Source organism: Bombus flavifrons, chromosome 1 (genome assembly GCF_040668555.2).
Source record: "Bombus flavifrons isolate JBK064 chromosome 1, iyBomFlav1_principal, whole genome shotgun sequence".
Lineage (NCBI taxonomy): Eukaryota > Metazoa > Arthropoda > Insecta > Hymenoptera > Apidae > Bombus > Bombus flavifrons.
Genome location: NC_138442.1, coordinates 12,279,128 through 12,294,185, shown reverse-complemented (window position 1 = coordinate 12,294,185; position 15,058 = coordinate 12,279,128). Strand labels below are relative to the sequence as shown.

General features: G+C 41.6%; 1 protein-coding gene across 1 annotated transcript in view; it reads right to left on the bottom strand.

Annotated features, from left to right (window-relative positions):
* Positions 1-15,058, bottom strand: part of LOC138184321 (discoidin domain-containing receptor 2) — a 155,361-nt gene that overhangs the window by 75,696 nt on the left and 64,607 nt on the right. The window contains exons 2-3 of the mRNA XM_069122187.1: positions 9,995-10,173; positions 4,021-4,126 (exon numbers count right to left, since the gene is read on the bottom strand). Of these exons, the coding sequence (XP_068978288.1) occupies positions 4,021-4,126; positions 9,995-10,094 (206 nt within the window). The 5' untranslated portion in view covers positions 10,095-10,173. The remainder of the gene's footprint in view (positions 1-4,020; positions 4,127-9,994; positions 10,174-15,058) is intronic.

Sequence of the window (15,058 nt, the reverse complement as noted above, 5' to 3'; positions counted from 1 at the left end):
TCTTGCCAGCTACTGTATTAAAACAAGCAAGAAATGTCTCATTAATATAGGTCTGCAAATGAATCTCAAAGGAGACACGGACATCCCGCTTATACATATATTCGTAATTCCTTCTTACGAAGATGTCAAATTTACATTGAAGTGAAAAACTAAGAAAAGGCAGAATTTCTTTTACAGAAGGATAAAATAAAAGTCCGACTGGCAGTAAACGTTCGTTTCTCTCTTGTCTTACCTTTATCAATATAAATCTGCCATAGAATGAATACACTACACAGATAAATATATAAACAACGTATTAATACAATTGAATATCTTTTGTTTATTTTAACCAGTGATATACTGCAAATATATGATTTTATCCTCAATAACATTTATTCTTTTATCTCCAATAAAATCATAAATTGTTTAATCCATTTTCCCAATCATCGCATGTACGCATTGTTATACGCATTGTCATGTAAAATTACTTATTAGCAGACAAAAGTACGGGCGCGGATACGATCGCGTCAATGGAAGACCGATGAATATGGAACGAGGTTCGCATGCGTTCGATCACCGCGGAATTATCGAACTATCGTCCGGTTGGATTAATTGCACGGGGAGCGGCCTGGATAAACACCGCCGCGAAGGAAGTGTTTCGCGTAAATATTAATTACAGCCGAGCGACACAGCGCGCGTACGAAAAAGTGTGGAACATGCGATCCCGGTGATTTAATTGCACGTTGGATTATCTTAGGATTTATTCTTCCTGGAATATGCATCACCCTTGCGATTAAATTCATCAACCTCTTCGCGGGTTGCGAGAATCGAACAGCCTTCTCCGCTTCTTTCCTTTTTTTCCCCTCTATTTCACCTATCCGAATAAATGAACCTGCACTGATAGGGCATTGATATATGTATTTCGATTAACTATTTATTTTTTCATCGCACAACTAGACTGTGGTTTATTATGCAAATTCATATTTTTACAAATAAAACCGAAAAAATGAAATCTAGATTTGTTTCGCTGCTTACATATTATGGAAAATACTTGGGACACTGAACGTGTGTGTGTGTATTACATATACGTATTGTGAATATCTCTGCGAATTAAAAATTTCTATAAACGTACAAAAGATCCGCAATCTACATTTAATCGATGCTTTTGTTAATAACTGTTTTGTTACTTTCCATCCCCTGTTTACTTTGTGCTAATTACCGTTGTGTTTCGTGTTCCTTTCGTACTTAAAACAACTCGCGAAAGTCGCGTGGTCGTTATAATTGCGCGATTTAAATGGCGTAAAGATTTTTTTCACTGTAAGATGATGTAGGTAATTTCCATATTGGATACAGCGTCGAACGTTGTAAGCGACGAAATAATTTATAATAGCTTTTTCAGTCCCAAAGCGATATTTTTAGTTTACACTGAAAATTTTCAATACAAATTTCATATACCGCAATAATCGCGTGATCGCGTATGCAAAATCAAGGTTTTTCACAAATTGAACCTCGGACTGAAAAATTTTATCCCGCATATTTCGCTCACTTTTGCATAAAGAATTACCTTCTGCCTGTTTGTCCAATACGTTTGTACAACCGCAACCTCTATACACGCGTGTACTCTTTTTTTTCATACTTGAAAAATTTTGTTAATTTTATCTGGCTGCACGAGTCGCGACAGTGAGAAATACCGCGTAGTCGTCACGTGGTTTCCGTGTATAAATCGGGGGAAAAAGCGCGTGACGCGGTCAGATTAGAAATAATTACTGGCGGCTTTTCCCACTCTGCTCTCTTTGTTTACGCGTGATAACGTCTTTCGTCGTGCGTGCACGCAAACTCGATAAACCGGATTTTACGTATTAACGAGTTACCATGGTGGCACGATGCAACGCATTTTTAATATTCATGCGAGCCGCGTCGCGATTAATGAATCCTGAAGTATTAATTTTCGTTCCCTTCGCGTTTCGGCCGCGATTAAACTGGCTGCCGCGCGTGGAAAGGGGCGCTGATTTACTTTTCCCGGCTGCGTATCACGTCTTCGCGAATTTGCCACGAGGTTTTCGACGCACGAACATCGTCGCCGCGTATGAATAATTCACCGAATAACTGCTTGGTTGGCATCTTGAAATAATTATGGTATAATTGGGCGTGAGCAAATCGGAGCCTCGAAAGGAACTCCCCTCGGGGGAGTCGTTTCTTTGGCTAGTCGTGCATTTGATCACATAGAGTGATTTAAATGTAAGAGATAATATTTCGTCGAGAGAAAGAGAGAGAAAGAGAGAGAGAGAGAGAAGAAGGGCGTAGAGAAGAAACAGGCAGTAAATTTTCGAGGCTCGAGTACTTCGCGAGATCGTTCAATCTATGTTTCGAGTTTCTTGGATTTCCCTTTTGGATTTGTTATAAACGATGGTTGTCATTTTTTTCAATATAAAATTGGAATTCTAATGAGCTTCTCTTAATCTTCTGTAACTAAGCAACTATCATATATTATGTAGGTACGTTCTAATCTTCGCCGAAGCTTTTGCTCGCTTTGCAACGTCACGCTCGATTATTAATCGATGGAACAATAATTCCAATATCCCGTCTAGTTAACTGGATAAATAAATTTTATTTCATCCGAACAAATAAAATTCTTTACTCGTTGCTCGTAGTACTCACATACCAAATCAACATACACACACAAGGCAATACATGTTTGTAGAAATACACGTTCTTAACTAAAGTACAACCATCGAAACTACAAATCATTCCACAATCCCATTTAAGTTTTGCATGACTAGTAAACGTGCTTTCCTAAATAAGTCCCTCCCGTCTCCGCCTTCGTTACCATCGCCAACTCGTCCCCCTTCGTTTACATGTCTCCCAAGATCACCGCTATTTCTCGAAAACATAAACCCTCGTCCCTCGATCTAACGACCTTAGTAAAACCCTCGATCAACCCTCTCTTGCCACTCGAATGGCACGCAGTTTCATCTTGGATACCCGTCTGCTCTAAACTGGTTGTCTCGCGAAATCCATCGTTATAACGGCTATTCGAAGATACAGGAAGGCGCGTAACATTGTCGTAAAGACAAAGTACTATAGAACACCTAACTCATTGTCAGATTCCCACAGTAGATTTGAAAGTTAGCTATTGGAATCAAATGGGCAGTATAATTCACAGGAAACGTATTTTTGTTATTTATATAACAAATTGTTACAAAGATTTTACATTTATTACCTCTTCTTCGAAGTAATAAATTATCTCTATTGAGATATGTATAATTTTATGTGCTAGACTAGATTGACCGCGTAGTAGTGATACATGTATGTGAATATGAGTGTGTGGAAGTATGTGTGCGCGTGGCGCCTCGAAAACAAAGGAACGTAAACTGTTCAGTTAACAGTCTGATATGGAAGAAGGTGAGACACGTGCAAGTGTGTATCGATGAATATCTTTGAAATCGTTTATCAAATAAATATGTAACTATTTTAATATAAATTCTAAGTGTAAATTTAGTGTTCCTATACCATTATTTCGGCAATTAAGATCCAAAATTCTCAACAATCTCTAAACTGCGGATTTTTATGCGTTTATGGGAAAGTTGAAAATGCAAAATTGCACAGAATGCGCATAATATAATATATAAAATGTCATGTGATTTTCATGGAAAAGTAATTATTTCGGCCTTTCGGTGCAAACGTTCCACTGTGTGTCAACCCCTGCTACTCCATTGCTCAAATACAATTTTATGGTGTTCTTCTATTTTCTCCCATTGTCCTGACCGTTTAGGATCATAGAAATTTCATATCCGTTACAATCGATCAACAAACAACGAAAACATCTTACAGATTCCTACATTTACCATTTTTGAACTCACTCTTCTTCTTATCCCCAAGCTGTCCCTCAGCAAGTAACTTTCCATGCATGCGTAGTATCGTTGGAGGGTCGTGGCCGATGGCAATTGGATGGCGCGCGGCCAGAGCAACAGAAGTCACCGATAGATAGGGATGACGAATGATATGGAGGGTAGGCTATCGAAATGAAAAAGCGTCGCTTACCGTGCTAGGTGTGGACCAACGTTTCCCGTGTCGAACGTAGAGCTTGCCGTGATATCCGCGTCCGGGATCGCGCCGGATTCCATACCAAGCGGCGCGATGCATTGGGCTGAAACAAACGAAAACGTGCAATCGAGTTTAAAGTTTCGTCTTGTAACGAAAAATTTACATACGAGTCTAAAGGAAGAAGGCAGAGAGGAAAAGGTTTGGTTGGGTATCGATGCTCGTCCTGTTTTCGCCAGCGGATCATAAATGGCTAAATAACCAGGTAACCGAGATGAATCTGTCGGATAGAGCCGGTTTACGTTCTTGTATACGACCGCCTTTCCTCCAGCTTCGATGCGAGGAGAACGAGAAGAGTTAGGACGACGGCAAGGACTACCTCAACGTTTTCGTATCTTCGGGACCGATCAAATTGTTTCATAGGGGAACACAGCAGCGTTACGGGGACGCAATGTATCCTGCTACCAGGAACCGGGCCTATCTTGATACAATATTGTCGGCCATGGAGAACTGGCCACGTTATTTACGGTTTTGCCATCGTTCCGCCACGGCGAAAACTTCGAAATCGTGGCTAACGAAACATGCACCGTGGAGACGTTGCGCCTGTAACGTGGCACGATAAATCGTCGATGGAACTAAAATTACGATTCGGATGGCAGTTCGTGTAAATTGATATTCCGCGTTGTCATCGATGCTCGTGATTTCATCGTCGAGTCGCGGAATATAGCTACTTGTTTGCATCCGTAATAGAAACTGGAATATTCAGTGTTCGTAACGTTTCACTCTTTACGCTCTGCTCAACTATCTGTGTATCACTTTATCAATGAACACCAGAGTTATTAGAACGGACAAAATGATCGATACGTAGATTTTCACAGAAACTTTGTAAATTTATCGTTGAGGTTGAGGTTGACTGATTGAAGAACGAGTGGATGAATTTGCAGTAGAAAATTATATTGAAATAATTAAAGGTATAAGTATAAGTTTATGCTGATTCAGATCCTTAGTCTCTTAGTGTTACTAGAAAATGTAATGATAGCACGTTCATATATTTATAGCAAAAGGACATTACCAAAAAAGTTAAGCTTACAGCTTTGGCTAGAGGCTACAGGGAACATAAATAGAAATCTGTTTATTAGTTCCTTTGTTCCTAGACTTCGCAATCCAAAACATAATGTATATTCAAGGGTACAATAATATACACCTTTCCTTATTTAGAATATTTCTGCGTAATAGCAGTCTGCAGGTCACGGATATACATAAACAAAGATGTAGAGTTTTTCTTGAAGTAGTTACTTCAACATTTATAACGACGCAATTTCGCAGATTCGAATAATTTCTTGTGAAATATTTCTCGCATTACTTATATATTCCTACGTATTAACGCTTTTCATTGCAATTTCTACGATACAATTTTTACGCTTCGGTTATCGATGGTTCTAACGTTAATCCTTTACTTTATCGCGTTTTCAGGAGAAGCGGAAAATCCGGATAAAACAATTTTATATTTACATGAGGAAATCGTATCTGACAAACGGGAACGATAACAGCGAAGAATTAAAATGACGCCTTTGCGATAGAGATGGAATTCCAAGCTTGCCAGTCAGAGGTCCGATATTCACGAATGCCTGCATTTTTCCTCAACCCCTAAATATCATACACACTTTGCATTACTAGTAAAATTGGATATACAATAGGAAGAACGCGTCGAATTCTCTAAATTTGAGGACGTCTGGCTGTCTCGCGAACATAGTTCGATTATCGAGGATGCTGCGAGGGGCGACTGGTGCGCGACGGGGCTGGGGGTGGTTTCGCTTCATGGCGCGGGTCGCATCGATTGCAATTTATGCATATCGAAGTTCTATTACCAACTAAAATGCGCCACGGTAAAATTTGCTGGAGCATCGTTTGCCTGAATGGATCGAATACGCGGCGAATAAACGATAATACGTAATGCCGGATATCGAGTGCAGGTGTACCGGAACAACGTGATGGGAGGTTGCAGCTTTGTGCCGCGAATAACCAGAGACCCCGCGAGAATTAATAGCAGGGAATTCGAGCTTATAACGGAAGGAATCCGTGCTAAGCCATCGAGAAACAGAATGGCCACGTAGGTAGCCATTAATATCGGTGAAACTTTGCACCATCCTTGGACGAATCCGCGACGTCGTAATTTCGTGGATACGATGGCAGTGGTAGGGTCCGTCGTGTTATCGTTGGTAAGATGAAATTTCTACAGATTGCGAGCCTGTCGTGAAAAGCACGTTACTCTGTGCTTCGAACCGGCTAACGAAGTAACTCGCGTGTAAATGAATTAATTTCCGCGAACTTGTCGCGCGAACGTGTCCCCGAAAACTGGGGCATCGATGAAACTCGACGGCGCCCCCAAGTTTTGGAAAATTATCGTTGCTATGTCGAGAGAAAGCATTCTCGTGAAACGAGCAGCTCGCGAAATAGTTATATCGATAGCTTTTACCGAGGTACGTCTCGTAAGATATTTATACGTCATAGTTTCTACGAAATTTAGATGCGAAAACGCAATGGATGTTTGTTCTGCTGAATACCTTCCGTTTGTGTATACGTATATACAGGGAGAAGTAAGAGGAAGGGAAATATAAAAGGGAAGTAGAAAGAGGAAAGGGGACAGGATGAAGAGAAGACAGGAGAGGAGAAACGGGAAAGCATGGGGTAGGAGAAGAAAAAAGTAGGTAGATGAGGAAAGCAACGAAAGGGAGATGGAAAGCGGAGAAGCATTTCTATCCATTAAAGCACTCTAAAATTTCATAACAGCTACAAATAAATAAAGAACGATAAGAGGAAAAAATAGCACAAAGATCCATAGCGTCTCGTCTACTTGTATTATGGATCGCGTCCTGAAAATTTACGAGTAAGAATCAATAACGATACCCATCAGCGAAACAAAGCGGTCGCCCGTGAATCAAGCACGCTATTATTATTAATGAAGCCTCGATATATCGCTCGCACCCTCTAGAATTCTCACGATCCTCGGCTGTCGTTGCAACTTCTCCCTTTTCGCGAGGTAAACTTGAATCGTTCCTCTCGTAGAATCCGTTTCCTTTGTCGGCACGTTCTCCCTAACGAGCCACCACGGTGAGATATCGCGCTCGTAAATCGATCGTGAATAACGGGTTTCCGCGGCGTGGAAAACTTACTTCCCTGTTTCTGTTAATTCCGCCTAAGTGTTCCGCGGCAACGTTATTTTTTTCGTCGCTGTTAGCCTCGTTCTCGCGTTGTCCGATCGCGAATTGTCTCTTTCAACGTGGCGTACCCTTTAAGGATTGCATTTGATCGCCACGGAAACATCATTAATTGCTTCTACTCTATCGACACTGGGATGAATGGTCCCGAAACGGGGACATTTCTTTCCGCTGGTTTCCAGGAAAATTTATATCGCAATTAAGAGCAAGCATTTGATAAAGCCCGACGATGGCGTTTCCATTTCTTTAATGAAAAACCGTTTTCAACGTACGACCGTACAACCATTTTCAACGAAACGAAAGTTATGACGATATTTCTCTTCTTGCCATGTATATTTCGCTTTTTTTTTAATTTGCTCTCTCTTTCTTTCTCTCTTTCTCCTTTTTTCGTTGGTGACTCGTGGTTGCTCAACGAAACACGATTCTGAATTGATTCTCCGGAAACGACTCTGCGCTATGTATTACATTAACGAGTCCCTTTTCGTGCTGGAGGTAAGGAGTTGAACGTTTAAGGGGTACAGCGAGAAACGAGTGTCTGTTACAGTTTATAGAATCGATGTACTTTGCTGCAAATGCTCTTGGTGTAAATATAAAGGTCTTGTTTCAGCCAGTGAAATTCTATCTTGGGATATTGCCAATTTTTTCATAGTTACGGCAACCGGTTCGTTCATTTTACGAAACGATTCTCTGGTTGAAAGTTTATCGCGCACGTTGAAAATTCTCGTGATGTTCGTGTAGCAACAGGTTAATACGTTTGCTATCTCGGCGAAAGGAACGTACAGGGATAAGCAGCGCACTTGGCCAAGCTTGTTTGAATATCGATTCGGAAATTTTCTGTAAAACGTCAACGATACGAATTTCGCAAGAATACCTACTGTAGGAATGTCGAACTGCAGGTGGTAGGTTTTTATTCGTTACACGTAAAGTAACATCCATAAAACTCTATTTAATAGCGACAGAAAAATAAGACAATAATGATTTGATTTTAAACTAGTACGACATTTTTAATACTCTAGTGATTCGCTTGAAATTCTCTCGCTTTATACGAGCTGTATCCACACATTCTCCGGTCTCCTCAGTTTCGTAAACTAATCGAATATAAACTTGAAAAATTTTCGAATATTCACATGGTACTCTACGCTTTGATCTACTTGCGCGTTCTCTCTGCCACTCGAATTGCTTTTCATTAGCTACCGGTACTTTGGCATTTCAACGTTCATTCAGTTTTCTATCACTCATCGTTCTCAGAGAATTCTCACCACCGCGATACGTGCTCCACCATCGTATACCTGCATCTATGAATTTATATGTACACTTTTAGTTTCTGAAAACGATAAAATCGAAATGATGTTTCTCCTTCTTGAATCGGAATTCGAAGCACGATCTATCGTTTATCCCAGCTCCCAAACGATTTCGATACTTTCAACTGCTGAACTCGTTACAAGGAAAAGTAACGCGCCTGACACCGACAGATCGTTTAGCGAAGTTAACGGGCCTGCTGGATGCTGACTAAGCCACTCCGACATGTAAATCGATGCAGGTTGCTTTTTTCGCACGGACAGTGGACTGATGATCGATTAAACGCTCGATGTGGACAACTTGCGAGACGTCTACCACGGGAAATTTACTTGGACGTTTATTGACCCATTAAATTCTGGAGACCTTCGGTCGAGAATGGGTGTAAAAGTCTTCTTTTATTTCAGAAAAAGTGCCACTAATGTGGACACATTGAGGTACCTTTTAGGTACCAGTACTACATTTTCAACCGAGTAATGGGCAATTTTTCTACGTATTGTTTTACCTTTAAAAAATACGAGCAAATGTATTTGTTGTTTCGTGCAATCAAAATTCTTTAACCTGATCCAACCAAAGGTTAAATAGGATGAGTTCATATCAAATTTAGGATACTAGAAACTCGTTGAAAAACAGCACCGTATATTTTACAATTAAATTAATTGCTGCTAATTTCGAATGCGAATAATTTCATTATTTGTAACAGTCAACGTTCATTCTACAATTAAATAAATAAAATATTACCTAATCGGGAAACTAAATATATAAGAAACGTAAATATCCAGGTGCGTAACTTTCAACTCTCGCGACAATATAGAGGGCTAAACGTAGAACGTAATCTCACCCTTGAAGCGAAAACCCGTCGGAAATGAAAGTCCATAACCCGAGACACATATGTACGATTCTTCTCGGTGTAGTTGGCGTACGTTCCGGCATTCGAGCGTACCAACACCACCGTCCGTTTCAATTCTACGAAAGTTGGTCGATCACCGCGAAGTAATTTGGATCGAACAAAATCGCTTGTCGTCGATGCATTGCGCACAAAGGTTTGCTGGTTGTAGTATCGAGCGGGCGTATCATGAGTTCCATGGTGCGGCTCTACTCCCCCTGCCAACGGCCAGCCTCGTGAACACTGTTTAAATACACAACTTCTGCCTAAAAGTTTGCAATTTGAAGAGAGGGAGGTAGCAGTCTGACTGCGAGGCAAATGGTCGAGGGTGTGTAAGAGGGCGGCGACGACGGAGTTACAAACGCGCGAATCCAGCTTTTCCATGCGAACGCGGCCAAAGTCGATTCCGGATCGAAAGTTCGTCGACTGCGGTCAAGCGCCACGTGTATCGTCGTGGCGCGCGGCGCTTCGCGTCTTGCTCGTTAATAACTTACAGAGGAAGTTTCGCGATGAAAACTATAAACCTCCGGCGAGGGAAAGGGGACAGATCATGGCTTTGCAGTGGTCTACTTACAGAGGTCTACGGCGCTCGTCGTGTCGGCCAGAGCGAGAAAAAGCATAAGGTGGACGGCAGGTATCGCCCTCCCGGCGAAGAAACCGAAGCTTTTCACCATAGCTCCCGTTTCGCGCGAGGGCTTCACCCTCGCCCTTTTCTCACCGTGACTCCGACCGTGCCATTTCTGCCTCGTCAACCTGGAACAAAAAAAGCAGAGAAAAACATGGAAACCGTTATGAGACTCGCCACCTTTAACGATATACCACCATAGCCTGGGGTGAGGGATTTCGAGGGTGTGTTTTGTTGTTCCTCGCTCTCGTTTCGCGTTCGAACGCTTTCGTCGCGCGGTGCCTCTTCCGCTGGCAAGTTCGATGACTTCGTTAGGGTGGTACTCGACGGGAGATGACAACGGTAAGGGAGTCGAGTGTCTCCCGGCCCGATCATCGATTTTATCTTCAATGAAAATACAAATAGGGTATGGGTTCTCAGATACCCGAACAAGTTTTCAACTTTCAACGATGACTGACTGATCGGTCTTTTCACTTGTTGCGTTGATTTCGAAAAATTTTTCCTCGAAAATTACCACGATCGAGAATATACACGGTAGAACTGTGTATTTATCGGAAGCGAATTCTGGCTAGCACTGGTTCAATCAATTTTTACTGATTTAATTCGCTTGTTCGAACGTGATGTTATACGAATAAAAAATCATAGGTAATTGGCAGAACCAATGGACTCTTATTATATGATTTTCAATTAAATACATGAACTCTTGGTTGCACGGAATTTTACCATACTTTGATTCGTGTAACGTTCAAAGCGTAATTTATAAAATTTGAAACAACGTACGATGAGTTGGCAATATCGCGGAAGAGAATATCGGCGATATTGCGCGCAGCGTTTGCGATTAATTCATGAAATTATCCCGTTCGTGTCCAATGAAAAATTCAAACCGGACAAAGCTACCGTGAAATTTTCGTTTCCTACCGTGTTAATTTGTTGTTCTCCGAGCAAGCGAAACGGCTCGTTCGAACAATTTAAACTTAAATCAACGCTCGAGCGTAATGTCGTAATTGTAAAATTATTACGTTCTCAGCATTAGCGTGCTTTATCTTATTTGTGGAAGCGTACGGAGCTTCTAAAAACAAAGCGCAACAAACAACGCGGACAACAAACGGGTATCGTGTTTGTCGTGTCGGTAAAACAAAGTTTCATAAGCAAAACCAACAAAACGAGCAGACTCGAAAAATAACGCGTTTAAAAAGCGCCCTGAAGGGCTGCCCGCGGCCGTTTTGTCGATGTCAACCGATCCATTTTTATTCCGGCTCAGACAGGGTGCCGTTAAAACGATAGAGATGTACCTTCCTAATTATCCTTTGCTCGAATCTCTGATACATCGTTGCATGACATTGAAATATACTTGGTGTTTCAGAATAACTTGTAATGGGATAAATAATTTGTTCCATTGCTTCGGAATAAAGTCCTTGTTGAGTTAAAATCTACGAATAATGATCTTTCACAAGAGGCTTACAAACCCGAGATATAAATTAGTCTACTACTTGTTTGCATAAAATAGCGTTCTGCGTTTGTTGTTACAACAAATTTATACTTGAAATATCGATTTACACTACGATTACGACGATGGTTAAATTATCACGAAACGAACGAATCTACAGAGAATTTTGTTTAAAAAACGATACGAATTTAAAATTTTCGAGATGAACGAGAAATACTGCTCTTCAGTGACTATAATCTAAGCTAAACGTTCCAAAAGTACTCACTTAAAAAGAAAGCCACAATCCCAAGTTAAACTTTTACAAAATTGGGAAACATCTTTATTGAGATACGTGTAATTTTGTGTGCTACTCGTCTCGTAAAACAGATAAATGCAACTGTTTCGTTAGTAGTGTGGTATGGAAGATGGTGAGATAAAGAGAGTGCTGAGACGCGTGCAAATATGTATCGACGAATATCTCGTAAATCACATATTAAATAAATCTGAAACTATTGTGATATCAATTCTAAATGTAATCTAAGTGTTCCTGTACAATTATTTCCGCGATTAAGATCCACAATTCTCAACAATCTTGTACGAAGCAAACGTACATACGAATGATAAAGCAACGCGATTCGATTGCGTATGCCCGTGTCACTTACCGTTAACTGATCGCGCGACGTGATATCTCGAGACACGGTGTACACAGGTGTGACGCGGCATGGGAAAGCGAAAGGTCGAATAACTAATTCACGGCTGTGGACGACGCAACGGGAGATGGCTATGGATTTATTAGTTCGACAGTACGATGCCTCATTGCAACGTTATTGTCGGTGTTACGCGTCAAGCGAATAAGCGGCAAGAGAAAAGACGCGCGCGCTGTCGAGGAGTCGACGGGGACGATACGCTCGTAAGAAAGGTGCGATTCCCGTGTCTGGACTTTGATGGAGTACACGGCGGTAATTGCGCCGGAAGTGAATAAGTAATGGCGAACGGTAGTAAGAAGTCGCCCGGTCGTAGGCCTCGCGTGCTCGCATTAAACATACATGCGGCAACTTACGGCCGACGAGGCGGAAAATCCACAGTTTAGTGCGTGTACGTCCCGTATACTTTGTGCTACGTCGGAACCGACGTTCTCCTCTCTATATCTATACATACACTGGCGTATCATAAGTATCCGGACGCTTTGGTCGATCTCTAGCGAGAGTATTTAAAGTTGATCAAAGTGTACGAGCTAATGGTGAATTGACATAATTAGAAGCGGTACGTGCTACCTTTGGAATTAAAAGGGTATAAAAAAATTACCTGTTAAAAGATGGGGCAGTAATGTACGAGACTCTTGAAAGGCATACTGATCGACTCCATTTTTCATCAATTTTTCAATTTCATTACACAGCCACGATTAATGTTCAATTCCGAAGAAGCAAAAGATGTATAGCCTTAGCGGTTGATTCATCGTAACAGGATGACGTAAATAATGGTCGATTTTAAGGGAAATTTGAAAAAAACAATGTTCGTAGCGTCATAAGTTTCCTGTACTTTCCAATTTATGAAATTAATCGATGCGTCACCCGAAGTTTTATTCGAATCAAGTCACTGCAATTTAATTTGTCCATAATATCGCCAAAGTACGCAAACGTTCTGATACTTTTCAGCGTTAGCGTCTATCTCCCTGGAATACTTCTCTCTGGCGCTCTTTTAGAAAATTCTTTCAACTCGGCCAGGGCTTGTTACGAGACGTACTGGCACGGCAGCTTCAATTGCTGATCAAACAAAGTGCTTCAACCGCCTACAATTACGCCTATTGCGGCCCGGATGAACTTTCTCTACGATCCTCTAGACTTCATCCGCGGCGAAACGATGAAATTCTCTTCTACCGACCACAAGCGGCCAAAGAAAATCGAAATCACTCGACCACGTCGATTCGTGAAATATCTTCCATTTGGTAAAATTCGAGGTTATGCAAATTTTTCTGTTCCATGGTTCGACGGAACGACGAGCGAGAAAGAGTCCCTTGGCTCTTATCTCGATACTGTGACTCTCGAGAGTGGTTTTAAACATTCCAATCAATTTCACGTCACCTGTTTCCTGTCGCGCGTTCCAATAACGAAATTATTCATCGACTGTTTTCTTTTCATCTCGCTGTTGCGGGGGAGGGGGCGGATTATCGATGCTCGCAAGGGAACAGGTGGTGATGCGCGCCGTTGTCTTCATCTCGTTTACGAAACCTGACTCGATTTTCCTGCTCGTCAAGCTAGGCCAAGCTTTTGCAATTATTATTCCATCGACGAAGGAGGTCCGTTTTACGATCGGTATCGTCCTATAATATATACGTGTCTATATGCTTACGTATATACTTGTAGACCAAGCTACCTGCTGTTTATACGTTTATCGTGACTAGGTGTTCGGCGGGTGTGCACACGTGGAGTCGAACGAACGTAAGAGGCCCGGTTAAGCCACGGTGTAAGCCGCGGAGGCTCCCCGTGATATCCTAGTTCGACGTCGAATCTCTTCGTTTGCATAGCAATGAGTTTATGCAGATTAATACACGCGGTACGTCTACGCGTACAACGTCTCGTGGGATGTAAAGCACCGGTACCTACACGGATCCCGCGAGCGTGCATGCATATTTTATTGGCGGCGCCGGGCGCTTAAGGATTCCCGATCGCATAAACCCAGCACGCGCGTCGCGAACCTACACCCGCGATTTGTCTCCCTCTCGCAGTTCCATTAGTTATAATCCGCGGCTCTGAGACTTTATCAAACAATAGCCTGGGTCGGCCTGCTTGTCTCTCTGGGATCAGATATAAGCCCGCCGGTCCGCAAGCTGTTTAGCGAATGATAGAAGCCCGATATACGACCGGTATATATCGATTCGTTTTCTCTTCTCGTGTTTCTTTTTTCGTTCGGGCTGATCCGGCCCGTTGTGCTCCGGCGTTCGCGTGCTATGTCGGTAGTCTAGAACGCGGGCTTAGGATTTATCGGGGAAGATTTAGTGTCGTGTTTCGTTTAGAACACGATGCGTTTCTTCCTGATTGATTTCGTTTTATGGATACCGGTTTTTTGAAAAAAAAAAAAAACAAGTTTGCTTTCCGAAGAGCAGAAGAGAAAGGAGTTAGATAGTAAGGTAATTCAGGTAGAGATTAGATTGCTATCTTTTTATATCATCTGTCAAACGTTCAAGTGATCGTAGTTTCATATTTCTACGAGGATCTAATGGAAATCGAGGTTTTAATTCGTGTTATGAACTTTGCGTGGCTCTAAGAATCGCTATCATTTTGTCGCTTGAGAAAATGATTATATTATTCTCGTAGAATAAGTTTAAATAACGTAATCACATAACGGTGTTTATATTTTTGCGCGTATCATTATCCTTTCAACGAAGTAATTTCACAGGGAGTCAGTACGTTTAAAACCAAATTCGAAACATTTTCATCGTCGAGATCTATCTAATTTCGGAAATGCTTTATCTGTTTCCAAATTCTGTCGAAGAATGGTATGTTTGAGCGGCGGAAGAGCAACAGAGATTAGACAATTAGTACCGAGGACAGTTAGCGCTCAATTGGGGTGGTTATTGTAATCAAGCC